The 24227-nt window shown below is 28.5% G+C and overlaps 3 protein-coding genes across 5 annotated transcripts; all 3 read left to right on the forward strand.

Annotated features, from left to right (window-relative positions):
* Window positions 1-400: 400 nt before the first annotated feature.
* Window positions 401-8999, forward strand: LOC113551718 (cationic amino acid transporter 2-like). Of its 3 annotated transcripts, XM_026954133.1 has the most exons (15): window positions 401-504; window positions 568-724; window positions 2826-3057; window positions 3475-3603; window positions 3725-3880; window positions 4165-4269; window positions 4344-4499; window positions 4763-4887; window positions 5789-5886; window positions 5994-6133; window positions 6213-6315; window positions 7083-7222; window positions 7299-7465; window positions 7822-7930; window positions 8871-8999. In XM_026954133.1, exons 2-15 carry the CDS (start codon window positions 707-709, stop codon window positions 8975-8977), a joined length of 1785 nt encoding a protein of 594 aa, XP_026809934.1. In that variant the 5' UTR covers window positions 401-504; window positions 568-706; the 3' UTR covers window positions 8978-8999. The 3 variants fall into 3 exon arrangements, 2 of the variants coding, with proteins under 2 accessions (XP_026809934.1, XP_026809933.1); XM_026954132.1 differs by having other exon boundaries at window positions 479-724; XR_003405143.1 differs by lacking the exon at window positions 7299-7465 and having other exon boundaries at window positions 479-724.
* A 4364-nt stretch (window positions 9000-13363) lies between these two features.
* Window positions 13364-20261, forward strand: LOC113554682 (cationic amino acid transporter 2-like). The gene is made up of 14 exons (XM_026958634.2): window positions 13364-14043; window positions 14773-15004; window positions 15906-16034; window positions 16178-16333; window positions 16739-16843; window positions 16935-17090; window positions 17201-17325; window positions 17425-17522; window positions 17596-17735; window positions 17807-17909; window positions 18663-18805; window positions 18987-19153; window positions 19360-19468; window positions 19975-20261. Exons 1-14 carry the CDS (start codon window positions 14026-14028, stop codon window positions 20079-20081), a joined length of 1788 nt encoding a protein of 595 aa, XP_026814435.1. The 5' UTR covers window positions 13364-14025; the 3' UTR covers window positions 20082-20261.
* Window positions 20262-22983: 2722 nt separating this feature from the next.
* LOC113552640 (myosin regulatory light chain sqh-like) lies at window positions 22984-23903 on the forward strand. The gene is made up of 3 exons (XM_026955488.1): window positions 22984-23170; window positions 23282-23511; window positions 23796-23903. The coding sequence occupies exons 1-3, from the start codon at window positions 22984-22986 to the stop codon at window positions 23901-23903; spliced, it is 525 nt and encodes a 174-aa protein (XP_026811289.1).
* The last annotated feature ends 324 nt before the right edge of the window (window positions 23904-24227 follow it).

The following is a 24227-nucleotide window of genomic DNA, read 5'->3' on the forward strand; positions in this document are numbered from 1 at the left end:
TTGTACTTAAGACTTAAGTGTATCCCTAACTTAGAGAATAAAATAAAGTTGGCGTTTATTGGTGAATTGGGTATAATAGTTAACTAACATAATATCTAACTTATAATATAATATAGTGACTATAAATTTATTGGTGGTGTTTAGTATGGAAATAATCGTTTTATAATATTATATTATTCTTTTTATAAAAAGGAAATTATAATACATTGGAATATAAATATATTATTGAATAATGATTACCTACCTAATAAATAATAGTTTAACAATCCGGTCGACTAGTTAATTTATAGAAATGAGTAATCAATTTCGTTTTGTTTTTTTCATATTGTTGAGGCCAACAAATAACAACACCACTAAGCAGTTGAAGATTATTCTCTATTAAAGCTCACTAATCATAATGGTATCAGCACATTAATTCCTATATTTGTCGATCTTGAACGCACATAATTGAACTCTATTGCTGTCAGTTGAACGATGAATTATGTCAATGTGAAGTACTGTTGTGTAAATTACTGATAAGTTGTTTTTTTTAAATTGTATCATTGACGTTAGTATTATTTAATGTAGGTATTTTCAGGGGATAGTTTTGCAACTGACTTCGACCGATTGTCGGATATATGCCTAAATGCTTAATATCACACAATATTCGAAATTAATATTATAACGAGTTCACTTTGGACGGATTCCATTTTGCGCATAATTCAACATGAGAAACTCGTGGTCTGTAAGTTGTGTATTTGTTTAACATCATATATGTAACCGTGTAAAAATATAATATTATACACGTTTTTAATAACTTACTAACTAGAAATATACTAATTGCGTTTGGTAAAAAATAATAATAATAGTATAAAAAAAATATAAAAAAAAAAATTTGTGTAAACAGTTATTTAAGTTATTTACTAATTAGAGAATTAGGTTAGGTTATCTTACTTACTAATTTTAAAATTTTTCGACTGTTGAGTTATAGATGAACAAAAATACAAATCTAAAATAAGTACATATTAATATTTGTACCTCCTATATCATAAAAAATAAGTTATTTATTAATTTATACAAGTATAATGGATAATTTTTGTGTAGGTACCTATATCCATAAAATAGTGAAAAAACTGTATGTGGTAGGTACTAGTGTACAAATAGATGCAAAATCCATAAAATATAAGTTAATAATTAAAGTATGAAAAATAATAGTATTAGTCTGCTATATGAAAAAAAAAAATTCAATTCCGTGTACTTTTTCCCAGTGATTCCCGGGTTAGGATAGGTTATTTCTTCCTAATAAGTTGTCCGCGAATAATTCGGGTTGAATTTGTATCAGAGAAGGTGTCAATGGTCGTGCTTAAGCGGATGACTAAAATACTCGTTCGTGACACAGGCGATATAACATATGGATTAAACATTTTTTCTTCATTTAATATTAAATAAAATTGAAACATATAGGTACTTGCTCAGAAAGTGAGGCATTTATTTAAATATAGAGTGTCTCAAAAAGAATGCAGGATAGATCAAATTTATTTATATAAAAATACCAAAGAAAAACATCATTCTCTTCAGAAGAGGTTGAGGTTTAAACATGAAAAATAATATTGGGAATATAACCCCCTCTACCCTTAATACTTCATCACCCAATCACATATTGCCCAATTAAGTTCGTAGAGAACACGTCCAAAAACCAAAACTACCCACCTCGGTCTTGCGATTTAACACCGTGTTATTTTTTTCTATGAGGATACACTAAGTCACAAGCTTACCAGAAAACCCTGTGCAATTTGTTTGGTAACAAAGATATGAAATATCAATGATCACATATGATCGAGTGATGAAGAATTCCATGGACCAGGTGATAGGGCTAGTAGCGAGTTGTATATCCAATATTTCATGTTTAAACCTAAACCTCTTCTGAAGAGAATGATGTTTTTTTTATAAAAATAAATTTGATCTATAGCAGTTGTAAATCTACCGTTCTTTTTGAGACACTCTTTACTTACGAAAAAAATGGTTCCCAGTCCAATTTATACTCTAGCTAGAGGTATATGGTTAAATGCTAATATTGGAAACCATTGCTTCACGTTATCGTTAAAGCCATTATAGGACAACGGGAAAAAAGTATGTTTGGTCACTATAATATAATATAATGCAAGGCTTGGCAAGTTAATGATATTTTTTAACTCAGAGTTAAGTTAAAATTAAAATCTAAAATAAGTTAATAGTTTAAAGTTAATTCAAAATTTTCTATCAATTGAACTAAGTTAAGAGTTAACCAAAATTTAATATTAAATTTTTAACTCAAGTTAAGATAGTTAAATAAAAAAGTATCTTGTTTTCCCATAGATAAAACTAAAATAATCGGTACCTAAAATTGTTCATGTTATTAGACCAAAGAACTATTATTATTGTAAATCTTCCAAAAGGTAACAGTACAAATTTTGTTAGCACACTTATAAGTTATAACTTATAAAATGTGTACCAGAAATTTGTATACCTACAATAGTTCACACAATTTTATTGAAATTAACTTAACTTGTTTAAATGAAAATTAACTCAAGTTAATTAAAAGTAAATTCGAAAACTCCTAAATTTAATAATTAAGTTATTAAAATAACTTATTAAGTTAAATTAACTTAAATTAAACTTAATAACGAATTAATGCCCAGCCTTGATATAATGTTATATAGGATCCTAATAATATTTAATCAGATTCGATTAATATTTATTCTTCACATTATTACGACGAAAAAAATCGTTTTAAAATAATTGTGTGTTGACATTTTTTTAATGGATTAATTTTCTTCATCAAGTGTGTTGTTTACTATTTGATACAGAACCACAAGCTGTATCAATCGCTGTGCAGAAAGAAAACGTTCACTGATGAAGTCGAACCAGGAAAACAAAAGTTGAAACGTGTGTTGAATATCTTTGACTTGACCGCTCTGGGCATTGGCGCCACGTTAGGATGTGGCGTATACGTGTTGGCAGGGACGGTAGCCAAATCTATCGCTGGACCAGCCGTAGTATTATCTTTCATCGTAGCGGCGATCGTCTCATCGTTTTCAGGTACCTATCGTACTCAACTGTTTGAGTCAATATATCTGTACCAATAAATATTATACATTTATACCTATGACGATTATATACACCACAATAGTATAATATAAAATATGAATGTTAAAAGTATCCGTTCTCTTTTCTGGCTATTGCAATAATTTGGTTTAGAATGTTTAAAGTCTGGATATTGTTCGCTGTTTAAGTAATCATCCTACAGCTATAAAATTATACGTAATTGATTTATTTCAACAAATTTAGCAAATTATTATTTAAGTAATTAAACAAGTTGGTTAATTTTATTCAAAATAAAATATCACTGTACCACAGATTACAAAAAGCAAGTTATATTAGTAAAATGTATTATTTTTTTTTTACATGCTAGTTTTGATAATAATTCACTGAAAATCGATTTATTTTGTTTTTTAGGAGTTTGTTACGCTGAATTCGCTGGCCGTGTACCCAAAGCTGGATCTGCATATATTTATAGTTATGTGACTGTCGGAGAATTTATTGCGTTTTTTATTGGTTGGACTTTGTACATCGAACACACTATTGGTGAGTTGTCGAATAAAAAATAATAAATTCGAATGACATTTAAAATAAATGATTTTACAATGTATAAAATATATATTGTTTTCTAAGTAAATTACTGCATTAATATTTTTTTATTTTATAGGTACAGCTTCTGTCGCCAAAGCAATGACTAATTATTTAGATGCTTTACTTGGAGACCCTCAAAAAAGATATTTTAAAAAACATCTTCCTATCCATGTGGATTTTTTGGGCGAATATCCAGATTTCGCATCATTTTTTTTCGTCATATTTATTGCGTGTAATGATTTTATTGATATTTTCAAGCGATTGTTGTTTTCATGAAACTTAATGTTAATATTTGTTACTTCGTTCATTTGTGCAATAAGACAATAAGTTAAATACCTACTTAAACAGTAATACATATTTGAATATTTCTTAAAACGGGATATTCAAATAGATTATAATATTAAAGAATAATAAATTAATAAACAAAATCTAATTTCATGGTAGTTTCATAGTAGGTAAGAAATTATTATGTACTGATTGTAATAATTATATGTATGCATGTATATAATTTTTCAGTAATTGTGGCTTGGGGTGTTAAGAAATCTTCGACCCTCAATAAAGTGTTTACCGCGTTGAACTTATTGACTTTGGCTACAGTAGTGGCTAGTGGTTTTTTTTTGGGTAAATAATTTCACTTTAACGTGTATCACTTATAGTTGTGACAGTAAAGCGAGTGAGTACTTTACTCATTTCAGGTAAACTATCCAATTGGAATATTCCAAAAAGTGAAATTCCACCCGGAGTGGATGGCGGCAATGGAGGATTTTCACCATTCGGTTGGAAGGGAATAATCGCAGGCGCTGCTAGATGTTTTTACGGGTTTATTGGATTCGATTCTATCGCAACTACAGGTATGACTTATATTATTATTATTATTTTTTAACAATAATTTCAGAACTATCCACAAGTATGGATCTGCAGACACCTGTATGATAAATACATATTATATATTATACAAATTATTCGCACGCATACTCTCTTTCTTACACACACACACACACACACACATACAAATAAAATATGTTTACATGACTGCAATATTAATATATTGACGCGTGTTTATTATAGTTATTTTTTATATAAATATTAACTGTTATAAATTGTATATTTTTAGGCGAAGAGACCAAAGATCCAAAAAAAACCATTCCTTTGGCGATCGTATTATCGTTGTTCTTCGTCACGTTGGCATACTCTAGCGTAGCGTCGGTGTTAACTTTGATGTGGCCTTATTATGATCAAGTATAGTAATATTATAACATTGATATTATGGTCTAAGTCAATCAAGGTCGGCGACCCGTAGGCCACGGTCCGCAAGTCGTATTTGCTGCGTATAGACGAATTCATAAGATTTATATAAAAATAAGCAATACAATCCATAACGAGATCGTTATTAGAATTAGTGTCTTTGAGGATGTGAAACCGGTGTTTTTGTGTTAAATCATTTCTTTTACTTTTACGCGCAAATGCAGAACAATTAGCAGTGATGTACAATATAAATTGTACGGTGTAATCGTTGTAAAATTTTAAAACTGCAGTATATTATGTTAACATGTCCGTTTAACTAAAAAATAAATCATAATAATTAATAAATAATCAACACTTAAATGCTTAAAAAAATTTATATTTTTTTGTAACCTCTGATCAAATTTATCGCAGTTAACAAGTTGTGTCCCAGTGATAAAAGAGGGATAATTGAGTCCCAAATGTTTTGTAAAGTGAGATACACAAGTTGTGTGCTGATAAATTCAAATCGATATTTTTCTCAAAATAAAATATGTTGTTTCGTTAATTGAAATAAAAAAGTTTTTAGAAATTTAAATCGAAAAATCTGTTTTTTACTATAATAATATGAATTTTTTATACGAACTTTTTCATTTTTCGTGTTGTATATTATAATATATAACATACTTTTAATTTTTTAATAGACAAAGTCACAATTTGAATTTATAAAGATTGTTGGACACAACTCGTGTAACCCCAAAAAAATAACTGCGGGACACAATTCAGTATTTGGGACACAACTCGTTTGCAGCCAAATTTATATGCGTTTTTAGCCTTTATATTGTGAAAAAAGGTTTCCGACTCTCGATTCTCCGCGAGGTCACTAGGATGTAATAATTAGTCATCATTATTGTCTTAGGACCCGGACGCACCTCTACCAGTTATTTATGCGAACATGGGAATGCCAATCATCAAATACATGGTTACCTGCGGTGCAGTGTTTGCTCTGATGACAACGTAATGATATTAATCATTGTTTTTTTTTTGTAACATCATGATTATTGTTTTTCGTGCCAATTTTTTTCTAACACTACGTTATTGTTATGATTTTATCGCACTCGAAGCTTGTTGGGGTGTTTGTTTCCTATACCGCGAATCTTATACGCCATGTCCAGCGACGGTCTTTTGTTCAAGTGTTTGTCGAGGGTCAACGAAAAAACCAAAACTCCCGTTTTAGCGACAATGATTTGCGGAGTCGGCACCGGTAAGAAGGGTTAAACGCACAATAATACAGCGATGTTATAATGATCTTTGAATATTTATCGTCAAAACGGTTTTTTCAGGTTTGTTGTCGTCTATGTTCAATCTCGAACAACTCGTCGAGATGACGTCTATCGGCACGCTCATGTCCTATCTGATGGTCTGCGTCTGCATATTGATACTCAGGTGTGTACAATATGGGCGGTAGCGGTACTGATACCAAAAATACAGCTCGTTTGGGCACAAAACTGCCATTCGTTTGGGAACAGTTGAGCCCTAACCATACACATGGTTTGCGCACAGTTACCTTTTAGACTTTAATAGTTTGTTTATTAATAAGTAAATTATTAGATTTTTTCCATTGTTTTAAGAGTTTCCCATTATTTGTATGTATTTAATTTGGTCTATTTCGCCAGATGTATATTTGGTCCACAAGTTTATCCGATGTTCAACTGATTCTATTTACTCCTTACTGTTTGTAAGGAATTTAATAAGATTTCCGTACTCTTTATCGATGACTATCAGTGCCCCTCTGTCACCGAGATAAAATATAATTATTTTCGTGTGTCCAAACCAGTTGTATATTGAATATAACCGTGTGCGCAAACGAGTTCCGATTTTTCGGGTAAAAATTATAGATCATGCGAAAACAAGTTGCAGCCTACAATATACTAATGCGTACGATATTTATTGGAGTGTTGAACAGAATTAGATTATTCCTTGATCGATATTCCCGACCGGTATACTGTGAGGAGAGTATTTATTTAAACGAATACCGACGTAGTCGTGGACGGGCTCTTATCATTGTTTACACCAAGATGTACATTTTATGTATATATAATACATATAACATGTTTATAGATTCGTATATTACAGTTTATTAAATTTATATAGTTTACAAACGTTTATGATTTTTAGTTTGTTTTATTTTACTCGCTTTGTTTTTCGTCAAGGTATAAAAACAACAATACGGACGGTCAGGACTTGGACAACTCCGAAGTTCATATACTTTACAAGTGGTGGAATGCATCGAACACAGGACTGATCAACTCGGATTCTCAATACGTGTCGAGAGTTCTGATACTTTCTTACAGTACGTTATTGCGAGTGATATTTTATCTTTTGAACATTTAATAATATTCTGTTTTTGTTATGTCCTATTATCACAGCGTTTGCCGCGTTTGTGTTTTGCATTTGTATGACGAACGTTGATGGTTGCGAAGGTCCTTTGCATTTATTGTTGACTATCGTAATCGGAATTTCGATCGCATTCTTATTGATTTCCTTGTTAATGTTATGTAGACTACCACAAGCTGTCGAAAGTCTATCATTTAGAGTAAGAAAGTGTACAACACATTTGTATATAACTAGTTTTTATGCGATTGTTGCATTTAATATTTATACGATTTATCTACCGTATACTTCGATAACTATAAGTATTTAAAATGTAGATGAGTGGAGTAGCGTGGACCAACATTTTGAAAAAGTACCTGCAGTATCACTAAATTTTACTAATTAAAACTTTAAATATTTATAACTTTTAATCTACTCGTCCAAAATTCAATTTTTATGTATCTAAGTACTCAAAAAATATTCTAGTTTGAAAAAAAAATATAAATAAAATAGTAATATTTTAATTGATAATGATTTATAATATTTTTATCATGTTTTGTAAATTTATTTTTTTATTAGGTACCATTCGTTCCTCTAGTGCCATGTTTGAGTATACTTCTTAATTTATACCTAATGATGGAGTTGAATGTCAAGACTTGGATGAGATTTGGTGTTGGTATTATAGTAGGTATGTATTGATGTGCCTAAACGGATTATATTTATATTTATTTGGCAAAATACTGATAGAATACAACGACTAACAAAATGTAGCTGCATATTTATATATTTCCACCTAAGTGCATACAAATAATTGTGCGTTGTTAGTACTTGTTAATTTCGGGAACTGCACAAGCTATCAAAGTTATATTCGCATATTAGGTTCAGTTGATGATCCCATTGGTTAAGTACTGCTAAAAAAACCTTTTGGTATTTTCATTTTTATATGTGCATACTCGTAAAATACACATTAATTTCTTTTATTTAAATGCATGCAAGTATAAAAATATTGTTTACAAAGAAATATTGATTTTCCGGGGCCCGGGCTAGTTAGTTATAAATTTATTTATTTTAAAATCGCTAGATCACAATATACTTTTTATAATTTATTTATATTTCAATACTGGAAAAGCCCAATTTCATGAAAACATTGTAAGTAAGAGTACATTTATTACATTAGGTAGTTCTAATTCTTTTAAGTGTAATTGATTTATTATTTATGAAAATGACACAATAGTTTTATTAACTGCACAAAAAAATAAGGAATGATCATCATTTGATTAATAACTAACAATATGAAGTATTTATCAAATAATTATAATATACCTATGCTAAAAGGAGTACAACATTGGCTTAAAACAATTGAAAAGTATATTGATAATTTAATGAGCAGTTGAGCAGATTTATGAATTTATACTCTTTTCTGGTTGAAATATTTTTATTATAATAACAAATTATTAAAAAATAATAATAATACGCAAAAAATCAAAATCAGCCAATGGCCTTAGAGACTCAGATGACTACCAATATTTCTAATACATATAACAATGACTAAGAAAAATATAGTTTAATAATTATTTACTAAAACAAAAAAATATGATGATGTTGATTTGAATTTATTTATTTTATAGGATTATTGATATATGCTTTTTATGGAGTTCACAATAGTTTGGAAGGATATAAACAACGAGCAATTAATGATAAAAACCACAAACAAGAAACGAAAATCTCTAACTGATTTTTTGCATAATAAAATAAATGTAATAAAATATTTGCATTTATAATAGCTTATAATTTTATATTATTATAATTATATAGGACCATTTGCAGTATTACACCTGAAAATTGCAATTTTGTATTTTTATGAACTAATATAATAAATTACAACCTAATGTTGTGCTGTGTTGTACTGTTATAATGACTATCAATATTTTCTGCCACAGCTGGTTTGAAATAATATTTATTCCAATATTTTAAATTACCTATTACTATAATTATTTGCCAATAATAGATTCATATTATTACCAGATTTTTAAATTCATTCAGCCCTGCACAATACATTCCATCTAATATTATGAATTATCTACAATAACTTTCTCATCGTTATTTTTTATAATTTCTGTGTATTATTATTATTCCTTTCTAATCGTTTTACCCGAAACGGATCCTCTCTTTCATTATAATACTGGAACGATATTATATAATAATATGTTTGAACATAAACCATTTTATACGAATATATTTAAACCATTAGTTTTTCAGTGTATCTATCTTCGTCAAAATATAAGACATTTACATTGTACTGGGTCACGTAATACCCATTCAAGAAGCAGACGATAATATAAAAATACATTTTACACGTCATACAAATATAAATCTAATTTGTTGTGGTTTTTTTCACAGACAAAATGTCTGACGTAATACGAATATTCATTGTCACGAACTTCGCTGCAGAGCCAACCTATTCAAATTTTCATATTTATCCCGATTGAAACTCTTTTCAAAGTAAATGATTAAAAAATCGTATACACAACACACTTTACAGATTTTTACAACAACGAGGGGGTGGAGATACGTGGAATATTTTTTAGAAAACATAATCTCATTCTATACTTTGTATAGTAATTAATTTGTGAGCAGTAATAATACGTGTTTCTAGGGCAGACGCGAGGGACCTATTTGATTCACCTACTTACATGACCAAGTTTATAATTTAAGGTTTTATAAAATGTTACGTTCCATTTATTTTCATATATCTATAAAAACAATTTTATAAGACATTGTAATGGTGAAATTTGCTAAAAAAAATTTACTTTTTATAGAGAATTCAATTTTTAATTTATTTATTCAGTTGTACACATGTATTTACTATATTTTAATTTTCATATTATTAACACCTTTTTAATTGCACCTGAAACCTAACTTAACCTAATTTTTTTGTTTTTGTTTATGATTGAATAATTTTTAATGTTAGGTGTGTATTTTATTTGTTTTAATGAAACACAAGTAAGACTTTACTTTATCCGTAAATGTATTCATTAGTTTTGATTTGATTGCATCCACGTAAAAAATAAACTTTAAAAATACAAAATATATCTGAAAATAACTTTCTGGCCTTTAAAATTGTATGACTAATAACTATATTGTTATTATGAATAATAACAATTATTTTTTACTTATGTATTTTATTAATTTGACGATTTAATAATACAATTTAAAAACATATATTTTCCTTGCAGTTTAAATATGGCTGTCTTAGTATAGATTTTCCATCTCTAGGTCAATAAAATCCTAATTATTCTATTAATAGTATACAAATGGCGTATTTCTCCTGATTTAGTGCGTGTGGAGCGTGAGGGTTGTGAACACATACAAATGTAAGCTTATTTAATACAAATTACATTAATTACCAGGTGATTTTTTTCTTTTTAAATCACCATCTAAGGATCATGTTATCATTGCTTTCTCTCCCGTATTACTTATGGTTCAATATACGATTCATAATTATTGAGTCCACTATGATTATTGATTAAATTATAATTTATAAATTAATTAATATAACATCTAAAAAAATTATAAATGTAAAAAGAGACAATAACCCATCATCGCCTCAAATACGCCATTGATCGATCCAGGTACTTATTCAAACAAACAATAATCGTTTATAGCCAAACTATCAATTTGTGTTATTTAACGTTTACTATTTTATGGTAGATAAGTCCGTCTTTTTTTTAAAAAGATAATCTCCCTTATACACTATAATTGAATTTAAAAAAAAAAGGGTGAGCATATTTATTGAATCATCCTGTACATCATAGTTACATAGTTACACCTCGTCACCGTGTATAAGTGGTACTTAATTACATCATTTTAAACAAAATATTTCATACCTACTTATAAAAAACACCTAAACTCGTCCTTGATAAAAATCATCTTCCATTGTTAAATTATTATAAAGTATTGTATTTAATGTTTTAATAATGGAATCGACAATACAATATTATGTATATAATAATAATAGATAAACTTGCGGATGGTATATTATCTGTCTGAAAGAAGAAATACAATATCATGGCTTATTACACGAGTAATGCATAACCTATAATGAACAATTACCAATTTTTAAGAAATTAAAGAGAAAAATAATGAATATTTTAGAACAGAATATTAATAAATCGACTAATTGAATAAAGATATCAAAAGCTCGAATTAGAATTATATTGCATTATTCAACTTTCAGTGTGTAGTATATTAGTAACTTAACTATAACGGGACGTGGTGTAATAGATAGATAAGTGATTTTTTCAAATTATTTTCAATAATTGTCAGTGGGGTAAAGGGTATAATATTACTTCCAAAGCTGAGTGAGAGTATAAATAATTCCAATTCGATGTTTACATATTTCATTGGTATAGTAAAATCTTTATTTTTCAATAGCATATAGCAGGTACTTCAATATTTTCATATTATTAATAATATTAATAAAATTAATTTTTTATTCTATTAGGTACTGATTACTCCATGTTAAATAAGAACAATAAATCGTATGCAATTTTAATATTACGAGCAAGTGTGTATTCCTTAAAATTTAAATTATACTCAATAGATCATATAAACTCAATTTTTATAGATTTACTGAAAAAATTACATTTACTTAACAGTTTAAATGATATATGCACTCGAGCGGTGAATAAGTCATCGAAAAATTAATTATAATATTAATAACATTAAGTCAATATACACGTGCATTAGGTATATCTAGGTTTTCACATTTTAGGACCAAAACATAGTAGGTTTAATTTATTTTATTAACTGTTAATTTATTTATTTTGTGTCTTTTTATAAATTATAATATAGTCCGCAAATAATTATGATCTATGATTCTTTTTGATATTATCCTGTAATAGTGGCAATGGATGGCTAAAAATTGTATATAAGCCAAAGATTATTATTTTTATTGTAAAATATTATGTTTAGTTTTTAAATTATCTTAATTTTAAAATCGACATTAAACTCAAAATCTACTCGTCATTTAAACGAATGAATTACGAATAAACACACAAAAAAAAAATAAGTATTATTTTCACTGGCTTATATCTAACTTATTAACTCTTTTGTGTCTTGTTTGTAATTAATAATGAATGCATTTTTATTAATACAATAGGTATAATGTACTTGAATATAAAGTATATTATAATTTATAATAATACTTACACGCGATGTACTTATTGGTCGGAAACGGTAATATTGAAACACCAGAAGTTTTCATTTAATTTTTATTGTTTTTTCCTCATAATATAGTTTTATAATTTTAATTTTGTGTTAGCAAATATAATTTACTAGATTTAACTGAAAACATAAATAACTTTGACAATATTTCTTTAATACATTTTATCGGAATCGCAGTTAACGTATCTAATGAAAAACATGTGTCTAGGTGTGATGTAATTTATTATTAAATTGATCCATTCATATACACCAATAAATACAAATATTTCGTAAGCATATTGTAACAGAACAATCGTAATTTATAATTAACATACTAACATCTCAAGTGCATTAATAAATACGTTATTAATGCACTAATATATTTTCAACGAATTCACTGGTTTCGTATTTATTTTATCAACTGCACGCATTTGTAATTTCTATAAGAACTATTCTTTATTTATTATTATAACATAATATTACAAATTACAAGATCGTGTTTTACATTAATTTTATTTACTAAATATTTATTGTATAAATCGTATATATTATATATAAATTGATTATGTATTTTATACCTTTATACTATAGTTAAAATTATACTTAAATGAAACTCACAAGTAAATTATTTAATTTCTGTGATATGTTTATCACTAAGGACTTTTAGAAAACATTGTTTGACCAGTTTTTAATATCATTGTTAGAATATTTTGAAAAGAAATAAAATATTCCATACTCATCTTATCGGCATTAACGATGAATAATGACACATTTTTTATAGGTATTTTAGACATTTTTTTTTTAAATCAGCTGGAAAATAATTTTGAATAGCATCGCAAACAGATGGTAGTTATTGTTAAGTATAAGGCGAGTAATTTTAATTTTGGACTAGAATATCGATGAGGTAAGCTCACTCGAATCATTTTGTAAACAATTGTCTATGGTGTGATAGGTTATTTCTTTTACACGTGTTTTTTGGAGATTCGTATTTTTAACTTAAATTATGTAACTATAAATTAATTGACATTATAGTTTATTACATGCTTAATAGTAATAGGTTTAACCCACAGCTACACGGGTTTCGGTTATCATACGGCAGATGTTGTGATATTAAATACATATTATATAAATGCGATACATATTTTTTTTAAAGCTTGCCGGACTTTATCGCGGAAATAAGTCACTTTCGTTTGTTTATTTTTAATATTTTCGAGGACAATAAATTAAATAATTATTACCTAAGATTATTCCCGTCCAACCTACTCGCCTCATAGATATCAGATCAGCGTAATATTATACTATAAACTCGGTGGGAAATACATTTAAGACACATTTTATATGAGTTATTGAAAGCCGAACAGAGGATTACACGAATCTGAAGTGCCGTTGTCCAAGTTGACGATTATCGATTTATTTTACAACCGCCGCTAAAAAAATGATATCGTACAATACATCATTGTAACCGTTTATTAACGACACACGTAGTTTTTATGTCAACAAGGATCGTGAACGTGTACAATTTCTGGACTTCTAGATCCAGAGTCACCACAGTATATTATATAAATATTTTATATAAACATGATTAACTCGTGGTCGGTAAGTATTCGTTTTGCGTCAATATAATATAAATAATAATATATTTATAATACCGTATTTAATATTTAAAAAAACGTGATCCTTTAAAATGTTTCAGTTGGGCGATGAAATCTTTTATTTTACCGTTTACTAATTGTTATAATTTTATATTTAAAAATAATACATAGAGCGTTAGTCAAAGATAAATAGAGGCACAGTAATAATAATTATATAACGAGATTATAATCCTAAAGGAGAAATTCCGGGTTTTAGTTGGCAACTATTGTCGTTTGGATGAGAAGCTTTTCTTAAATATTTGGTTAAGCAAGGAAAGGATTGACTAAACACGAATTTTTAAGGGTATTTTGGATTGTAAAATTTAAGTGTAGAAGTGTAATAAGTAAAGGAGAGTCAACAGAACCAGATCGGATGGAGTTTGCGAAGAAAGAATATACTACGAGGAAAGTAACAACGGTGAACTATAAGGAGGAGAGATTTTAAAAATGAACATTATTAATTATTATTACCTACCCGTGTACCCATAATAATTATTTTATTATTGTTGTTAATTTAATGTTAAATAACAATTTCCTCGTATCCGCCTTAACATTTTTCTATTTTCCAGGGTGAATAATGCATTAAATCTTTAAACACACTTCTTAAACGACTCATTGTCGTTATCGGAATACGATAGGTGCACTACAACAATTATTGGTTCACCGTGATTTTTTTTTTTTTTGATTGTTATAGGGAAAAACGCTTTTTGAAACGTTGAGTAGGAAAAAAACATTTGCGGTAGAAACCAAACTGGAAAAAGACAAGCTGAAACGGGTGTTGACCATTTTCGATTTGACCGCTTTGGGCATTGGCGCTACGTTAGGCAGTGGCGTCTATGTGTTGGCCGGGACAGTGGCCAAATCTATTGCCGGACCAGCGGTGGTATTGTCTTTCATCGTAGCGGCGATCGTCTCATCGTTTGCCGGTATCGTACTTAAGTCAATATACCCGTCGATGATCTAATGTCGTGTCGTTATCGGTTTTTTCATAAATATAATAATTAAAACAAGTGATAGGATGTCATCGCAACACAATAATTTGCCCGACCCCGATTGTATACGGACAACGGGTGTATATTTTATATACCGTGAATTTTAAAAAGTTTGTCTGCGTAAAATTTGTTTTCCTTTTAAGATTCGTACATGACATAGATAAAACGTATTAACGTAATATCGTTATTTGTAATTTTGAGTAGTGTGCAACCAGTCCAATCTGTAGTCGCAAAAGTCGTTTGTCGTGCGTATCGCAATCACATCGTCTTTTTGTTGCTATGAAATTGTATCGTTAATTATTGATCTCAATTGAATAAATTCATCTAATACAAAAATAATAAAGAATTCTATTTTCAAGAGCTTTGACATATCGATTGTATTGTTTATTACTATTTGACTCAATATACGATACTTTTATTCTGTACATTTAAAAAATAAATATTAAATTATTTTGTGACAATATTATTTAGACAAACTGATAAAATAATATGTCATTCTATTAAAATATTATTCTCTTTAATTTTACTCTAATACAACTCAAACACATGAAAATAAAATTATTTTGCGTGAATGCGTTTTGTCTGTATTGACATATTTTTGTACATGTCACGTGAGCCAAAGAGCGAAAACAAACAGTGCGCTGTCATCTTAACAATTAATTCGTTCGTCACGCCACATGATACATATGTAAAGGTGTTATGTCAACTTAACGATTTTAAACGTTTAGTGTTTTTCAGTTTTTGTGGCCAATTTATATGATTTTATGTTTTATCGCATAATTCCGCTTTGTCTTGAGTAAATGGTGAACGATTGATTTTGTATTATTACTTTTAGGAGTTTGTTACGCCGAATTCGCCGGTCGTGTACCCAAAGCCGGATCTGCGTATATTTACAGTTATGTGGCTGTTGGAGAATTTATCGCTTTTATTATTGGTTGGAACATGTTTATTGAGCACACTATAGGTACGTCGAAATAACAGTTTAAATCACGTAATATTTCGACCACATTAAAATAAAAATTATTTAATATCATTCGACAACCTATATAATACATATATCTATGACTATCTTATTTGACAATAACTCGCTTTGATTATCATTTTTAGGTACAGCATCCGCTGCCAAGGCCATGACAAATTATTTAGATTCTCTGCTCGGTGATCCTCAAAAGAGGTACATGATAACACATTTTCCGATGCATATGCAGTTTATGGGCGAATATCCAGACGTCGCGTCGTTTTTATTCCTCATGTTCATTGCATGTAACTATCAACTGACTACCTTATAATTTATTATATTAAATTGATCATTTACGGCTGTAATAAATTAAATGATAATTACACCGTTTGTGGCCTACTGGTTTCGTAAGCACTTAATTTTATGGTGTAATATATTTAGTATATTCGAGTAAACTAGATATAAATAATCTACCTGACCTACGGGGAATTTTTTCTTTAAGATTAATTTAAACCTTAAGATTAGTCATTTGAAGTTATTTATTATTAGATAAATCAGATGACGCAAAACAATAACGTATACCTATTTTACCCGTAGTAATATGTTATGACGAAATGCTATGAAAATATTAATAATGATTTCACCGATGAAAAAACAAAGTCAATGCATAATAAAATAAAATCATAATGCGGTTTGATATCGATTTTCAGTGGTTATGGCTTGGGGAGTTCGGAAGTCTTCAACTCTCAATACAGTGTTTACTACATTTAACTTACTGACCGTCGGCACAGTCATCGTGAGTGGACTTTTTTTTGGTACGTAAACGTCCGCGTAACACATAAAGTATAATATGATATATAATATTACTGATAAGTATGATAGCAATTAATTATTAACCGATTTCAGTTAAATTTTCGAATTGGAATATTTCAAAAAGCGAAATTCCACCAGGAGTGGACGGCGGCAATGGTGGATTTGCACCATTTGGTTGGGGTGGAATAATTGCAGGGGCGGCAAGATGCTTTTATGGATTCATTGGATTCGAATCTATTTCTACAACCGGTCCGTAATAATTAATTTGTTTCAAAAAAAATACATGCATATTATTTTTAAATCCATTAATATGTATCAATAATAATAATAATAATAATATTGCTGGATACACTATTTAGGCGAAGAAACAAAAAATCCGAAAAAAACGATTCCGTTGGCAATCGTTTTGACACTGGTCTTTGTCACGTCAGCGTACTCTGTAGTGGCATCAGTGTTGACCCTGATGTGGCCGTATTACGATCAGGTACGATTAAAATCCACAAATTTGGTATATAATATTATGCATCGTATTTGTTTATAATAATATGTGTAATATTAAAGTATGTCGTAAAAACCGTTTCAGGACCCTAACGCGCCGTTTCCAGTCATCTACGAGAATTTGGGTTTGCCCGTGATCAAGTATATGGTTACTTGTGGCGCAGTATTCGCACTTTTCACCTCGTAATGCCATTGAATCGTCCAGTCTTTTATTCGATAATACGTAATTTTATAATAATCGTTTTCTTGTGTATAGTTTATTAGGATGTTTGTTTCCAATACCACGAATCCTGTACGCCATGTCCTGCGACGGTCTGTTGTTCGAATTCTTGTCGTCGGTTAACGAAAGGACCAAGACGCCAGTCATAGCCACAATGATATGTGGAATCGGTGCCGGTAAAATAGTTCAATGCGTATAAACACTTTTACAAATTTAGCTGTTAAACTATTTATATATATTTTTTTAGGCATTTTGTCGTCCATATTCAATCTCGAACAGCTCGTCGACATGACGTCGATTGGCACCCTCATATCGTATTTGATCGTTTGTATCTGTTTACTGGTGCTTAGGTGAGTACGATGTATAATAATAATAATAATATGTCTTATACGACTTATTTATTATTATATATACATAATGATATTGTTCACAATAGTCGTTTCACTAATAAGTGAACATCAGAAAGTGATTTTGGAGCTGAAATGCTTCTTATGAAAAATAAAGGAAACAAAATTTTTGAAATATACATCCACAGTTAACATAGTTATAATTATAACTATTATATTTTATACATTTATTTTATTTAATACGTTAATAGTTGAGTATAAACATCACATAATATATAAACTGGTTTTAGCTATGCTTATAGTACCTACTTACGAATATTTAAATTTCAAATCACGATAATTTTTGATGCGGTTTTCAGAAGAAAAAAAAACTCACTAAAATTATTATTTTGGTTTTATGCGTTTTAGATTTAAAATTATCATCTGGTACTTATAGTACACAATAAATTTTCATAATATGAACTCATCTTAATTTTATTTCAAGTATAATAACTATTGATCAAACCCATATTATTTAAAACACCGTGGTATAAAAATATGTATATTTAACAAACATAACAAAAACAATGCATTTATTAATTTCTAATACTTCTATATTATTTTAGTGTAAAGTCGTTCTTAGATTAATAATATTTCGAATTAAAAATATATTGCTTGTAATTGAATATGATTTCATCTTTATTAGAAATATGTAACGGATAATATGAATTATGATTCAAACTTTTTTACTTGAGTTTAATGTTTTTTGTAATACAGGTACAGAGACACTAACACGGCAATTCAGGACATAGACAGTAGTTCTGGTGACTATAAAATGTACAAATGGTACAGTTTATTCAACTCAAAAGTAACTAACACGGATACTCAATATATATCGAGAGTATTGATACTTGTTTACAGTATGTTATGAATACATTTCAATAGTAATTTATCTGTATTAGTATGTAGTACCTATTACAATTTAATATACATACATGTACATATTTTTTTATTCTAATGGTTTAATTTGAGAAAACTGTATTTTATTATAATATTGTTTTGATGTTTTAGATTAAAACTTACTATTTTAATATCTTATAGCTTTCAGTGCGTGTGTTTTTTGCATTTGCATGGTAAATATCGACTGTTACGAAGGAGCGTTTCAATTGCCGTTGATAATTGTAATCGGGGTTTCGATCACGGTGTCATTACTTTCTATGCTAATGTTGTACAGACTTCCACAAGCAATAGAAAACTTAGCGTTTAGGGTAAAAAACGTATTATTAATTTCTAAAAATTGTAGTTCGTCAAATATTTATCTTAACTTCTACAATTTCACTAATATTATTGACATCTATGCGAAACATCGCCTGTACGGTTATACTCATATTACTTTATATACATTTTAAGTTATATATTTTATTTTAAGCGATTAACCGTTATTGCCATGAATTAAAATCTCATTTTTACTTAGGTGCCACTTGTTCCGTTCATACCGTGTGTGAGTATAACTCTCAACTTATACCTTATGATGGAACTCAGTATCAAGACGTGGATACGATTTGGCGTGGGGCTTGTATTAGGTTTGTATTCCGTACAAATAACTTACGATTTTATACGGACCTTTCGTGTTGTTTTATTGGTCATAATACGATTTTATGATAAACCATAAATATATAATTATTGTGCTGATCGAAAACGATTATTACATTTTCGTATATTAGGTCAATAATCGGTTTGTCAGTCACGAAATAGTATTTAAATTTTTTTTTTCAAAAATCTGTAGTATACTGTATACAACATACAATTTATAATTTTCGATACACGATATAAATACAGATTATAAAAAAGGTGATTTGAAAGGCTTCAAACTGTATTATTACTAAACACGCCTACCTACCAAAATATAATTCTAGTCAACAAATATCGTATTATGTACAGTTTTTTTTTCCATTTAGGTTAAAATTAAGTATCTGTGTTGTTTACAATTATTATCGTGTTTGATCGTAAAACAAACACTATAAATCACTAAAGCTTAGTTTTAAACTGTATTATGTATATATTTAGAACATTCTTATTTTTTTTTTAGGCGTAATCATATATGTGTTCTATGGCGTTCATCACAGTTTAGAAGGCAGAAAACAACGAGCAAGAAAAAATGAAGAAAACAAAAACACGCCGAGAATCTCCTCCTAATAATTTATTTATATATTATGATCAAGTTTTATATACTTTTTTTTATATTTCTATATTCTAATGAGTAATGACTAATGACTATTCTTACATTAATAGTAACTGTAGCTGAAACTTTGATGCTGTGCTAAGTGTATGTATTTAAATATGTAATTATCATTATATAAGGGTTATATTTTAAAATGTTTATTTAAATTTTTTATCGAAAATATTTATTATTTATAAATATAAAGTTAAATAACTGTATTTTTTTTCATAAAAAAACAAATAGATTATACGCTGCAGTTAATGATAATAATATAGTATTATATAAGTTTGAACACCTAAATAAAACGTTCTAAATGTTTATAAAAATGTGGTAATTATATATAAACAGTAATGGAAAAATACTATTAAGTGTTCTCTACCACGTAGTTGATTGATAAATTTTCTTCTAGGACTAAATAAGCTATACAAATTTTGATACTACGATTCATACTGGTTTATTAGCGTCGTTCAATTTTCTAATCTTATTCTTGAGAAATTTAAGAAATTAATATTCATTTAAACTGAAGACCCATTTGTTCAAAAATTATAAAAGTTGTATAAATAGTTGTTTTTTAATAATTCTTTATCAGAATATACTAGTCACGTGGTTTTAAAAAAAAATCTTGTTACTGAAGACGCGCTAGCATAGTACTTAATGAAATAACTTACACAGGTATAGATAATAAAAATAAAATAATCGGTGTGATCATGAATCTCAGCAAGGATTTTGATAGCGTTTCTTATAAAAAGCTATTTAAAATTTTATTCTCAATATGAATAGTTGACATTTTGACAAATCATTTTCATCATTTTAACCTTATTTCCATAAACAAAAACAAGTCGAAATCAATAACTACTATAACGAAGAAAAAATAACCACCCAAGGAGTTTTACAAGGAACAATTTTATCTACAATACCTATTGTACAATATAAATTATATATATCTCAGCACTAAGTAAAATACAATTGAACGGACAAATAAAATCAGGGCCTTGGATTATAAATATTATATTATATTCACACACCTACACGTACCTATTAATTAGAATATACATTTTAATTTTGAATTATACAATTATTATTATTTTATACATTTTATTAATATAAAGTCCAAGGATGTCCACTAATATTAATTTTTGGAGCTGAAAATGTATGAACCTACTTCTAAGCGAGCCAAATTGTTAACAGACGTTTATAAAATAATTAAAATAGTTAACAATTACTGTACTCTAAGCTTGATGTCAAGATCCGCATATGACTCGCGACCATCGTTGTAACCAATCCATGAATATACTATGTATTATATAGAAATGTATATTTTAAAAAACATGTACAGAGGGGGGGGGGAGTAAACAGTGTCCAGCGGAATCGGTTTACACCCATAAAATCATACGCTAATGAACAGCGCCGACAGTCACGGGTAAAAACTGGGATACAACCTTTTTTTAACACAGTAAATGATTTTAAAGACATTATTAATAACTGGTTCCCAAAACAATAACTTAAAATGAACTTCGGTTTAAATTAACGTTATTAAATTCGCACGCGAAAAACGAACACACTAAACATCAATAACTTGAAAATCCAAAAGAATAAATACATTAATAACAATTGTCCTTGTACCACAATAATCCATAGGAACCCGAATTCACAAAGTTCTAGTTGCTCAAAAATATATAATAAATATACTACTAAACAAGCCTAAAACTTTTCCGTCTGAGGCAATATTTAAACAATTTAATGTACTGAATATCACATAGCTATACAATAAAAGTGCAATTAAACTAATTTTATTTCAGATTCGATCGGCATCAGTGTGTCCCAGGTGCATAAAATATATAAATGCATGATATAAACATATTGATATTATTATGTTTATTTCGTATTCCAATAGATAGCATGTCGAAAAAAAGTGTGAAACACGTTCGCCTGTATCTATGGTTACTCGACGGCACTTGTAAACTCTGAAATAACACAATAATTGTTAGGTAGGTTAAATTTCAATATTCAAAGTTTAATTTAACGATACTTATAGATATGTATATTGTATATTATGTGATTTAGATGCATACATAATTCGTATAATATAATACCACGTGTTGATCAGTGCTCGTTATTGAGCGAGCAATGTTGTTTTAAAATTAGCTAACTCTATTCAACGTAAGTATTCATAGTACTCGTAAGTCGTAATATCATAAAAAAAAAAAAAAAACATTGGATAGAACCATTATTGCTAGCGTATTGTTTCAACATAGTATAATGCATTTTTCAGTATACTATTGGCGTTAACAGTTTAAGTTATTTAATAGCATTTTTAATCGTCAAATATATTTATAATTTTTTTTACTTTTTTCATATTTTGTTATAATATTATTGATGTTATTAAAATATATCGGTATACTATTACGCAGTTATAAAAATAAAACCGATTCAATGCCAGAGCAACTGATTTACGACAATTATTTAGATATTAATACATTATTGTAATTATAACGTTATGTATTATGCATGAGCATGCGTTACCTAATACTTTCCTTGTAACAGATACATTTTAAACGAACTAGACGGATTATAATAAGAAAAAAATACAAGCAAAAGTTTATTTCATAATTTAATGTTATGGTTTTAATCAAAGTATTGTAATAAAATAATTTGTCTATTAATTTATTTAATTTTTTTGTTTTACGCGGTTTTAGCTCAGTTTATTCAAATTTAAATCGGTTTTATTGAATTTAATTTTTTCTAAAAAAATTATAAACGCTGGAATATTATTATTATTATTAAATTGTGAGTTGCGACGTCCATCAAACGTCATTGTATCACCATTATTATTATCACTATTTTCGTTAATTTTCGATATTTTCGCAGTAATTAGGTATGTCATTAACAAAACCAGCGAAAAGTTCAGTCACCAAACAACGGGCACACCGCAAACGTTCTAATGTTTTTGCCATGTTCGACCAGGTACAGATACAAGATTTCCAGAGAACTTTCAACTTGATCGACCAAAACAATGACGGATTTATCGATAAAAAAGATTTGTACGACATGCTGGTCTCTCTCGGTGCGCGTATAATTTCTGTATTACAATCATATCGAACACAGACACACTATGTATTCATAAAACTGTTTTATGAACGTCAATTAATAGTTTTACTATAAATGTTCTCTTTAGGAAAAAACCCCGATGACGATCATTTGGTGGGTATGATAAATGATGCTTCCGGTCCGATTAATTTTCCCATTTTTCTGACGTTGTTTAACGAAAGACTCCGTAGTACGGATCCGGAAGATGTCATCAAAAATGCTTTTAGCTGTTTTGATGAAAACGGCGAAGGCAGTGTTGATATTGACCGGCTACGTGAGCTATTGGTTACGATGGGAGACAGATTTACAGACGAAGACGTATGTAATAATATGTATCTCATACCATTATTTCCGCCTTGATTTCTGTAGTAAAAAATCGAACTCGTTGTTTTATTTTTAAATATCATGTTATGAATTATGATAAATGTAACGGTTTAAGTTACACAGTGATAAGTACCTGAAATCTACAAATATCTAAAAATGTCCAACACTAAATTATGATGTTTTTATGTTGTAAACATATAATACGAGTACATCGACGATTTATTATTTTTATTCTATTATCTCACATAAAAAAAGAAAATTTAAATATATTTTTTCAGGTCGACGAGATATTTAGTGAAGCTCCTTTTTCAGAAGGGAAATTAAATTATATTGAATTCATACGTATTTTGAAGCACGGAACAAAAGATATCGATGATGTTATATAAATTATTTTACTTTGCTTACTGAATACACTGATTACAATTTCGCACAAAAATATGACGTCTCAGTTATTTAGAATAATATATTATATTTTTAACAAATTTACCATTATAACGTATAATTTCAGGGGAAGTGAAGTTAATACCGATTCAAGTATTTGACCAACCGCTTCAACCAATAAATATAAACGTCTCGGACGGCGTAATGAATAGGCAATAGAGGTACAAAGTTGTGCCGTAGAGATAACTTAAAATAATACAATATTGACATAATAACATTATAGTATTAATTGTATAATATTTTGCATTTAAATACGTTTAATTTTCGTT

The sequence above is a fragment of the Rhopalosiphum maidis genome, chromosome 2 (genome assembly GCF_003676215.2).
Source record: "Rhopalosiphum maidis isolate BTI-1 chromosome 2, ASM367621v3, whole genome shotgun sequence".
Lineage (NCBI taxonomy): Eukaryota > Metazoa > Arthropoda > Insecta > Hemiptera > Aphididae > Rhopalosiphum > Rhopalosiphum maidis.

Excerpts from the sequence above, each read along its gene's own strand:
- LOC113551718 (XM_026954133.1), top strand. Across the intron at positions 4,500-4,762 it reads CGATTCTATCGCAACTACAG|GCGAAGAGACCAAAGATCCA; the intron begins GTATGACTTATA and ends GTATATTTTTAG. Across the intron at positions 5,887-5,993 it reads GTGTTTGCTCTGATGACAAC|CTTGTTGGGGTGTTTGTTTC; the intron begins GTAATGATATTA and ends TCGCACTCGAAG.
- LOC113554682 (XM_026958634.2), top strand. Across the intron at positions 16,035-16,177 it reads GTTTATTGAGCACACTATAG|GTACAGCATCCGCTGCCAAG; the intron begins GTACGTCGAAAT and ends TATCATTTTTAG. Across the intron at positions 19,154-19,359 it reads TAGAAAACTTAGCGTTTAGG|GTGCCACTTGTTCCGTTCAT; the intron begins GTAAAAAACGTA and ends ATTTTTACTTAG.
- LOC113552640 (XM_026955488.1), top strand. The coding sequence starts at position 22,984 with ATGTCATTAACAAAACCAGCGAAAAGTTCAGTCACCAAACAACGGGCA. Across the intron at positions 23,171-23,281 it reads CGACATGCTGGTCTCTCTCG|GAAAAAACCCCGATGACGAT; the intron begins GTGCGCGTATAA and ends TGTTCTCTTTAG. Across the intron at positions 23,512-23,795 it reads ACAGATTTACAGACGAAGAC|GTCGACGAGATATTTAGTGA; the intron begins GTATGTAATAAT and ends ATATTTTTTCAG.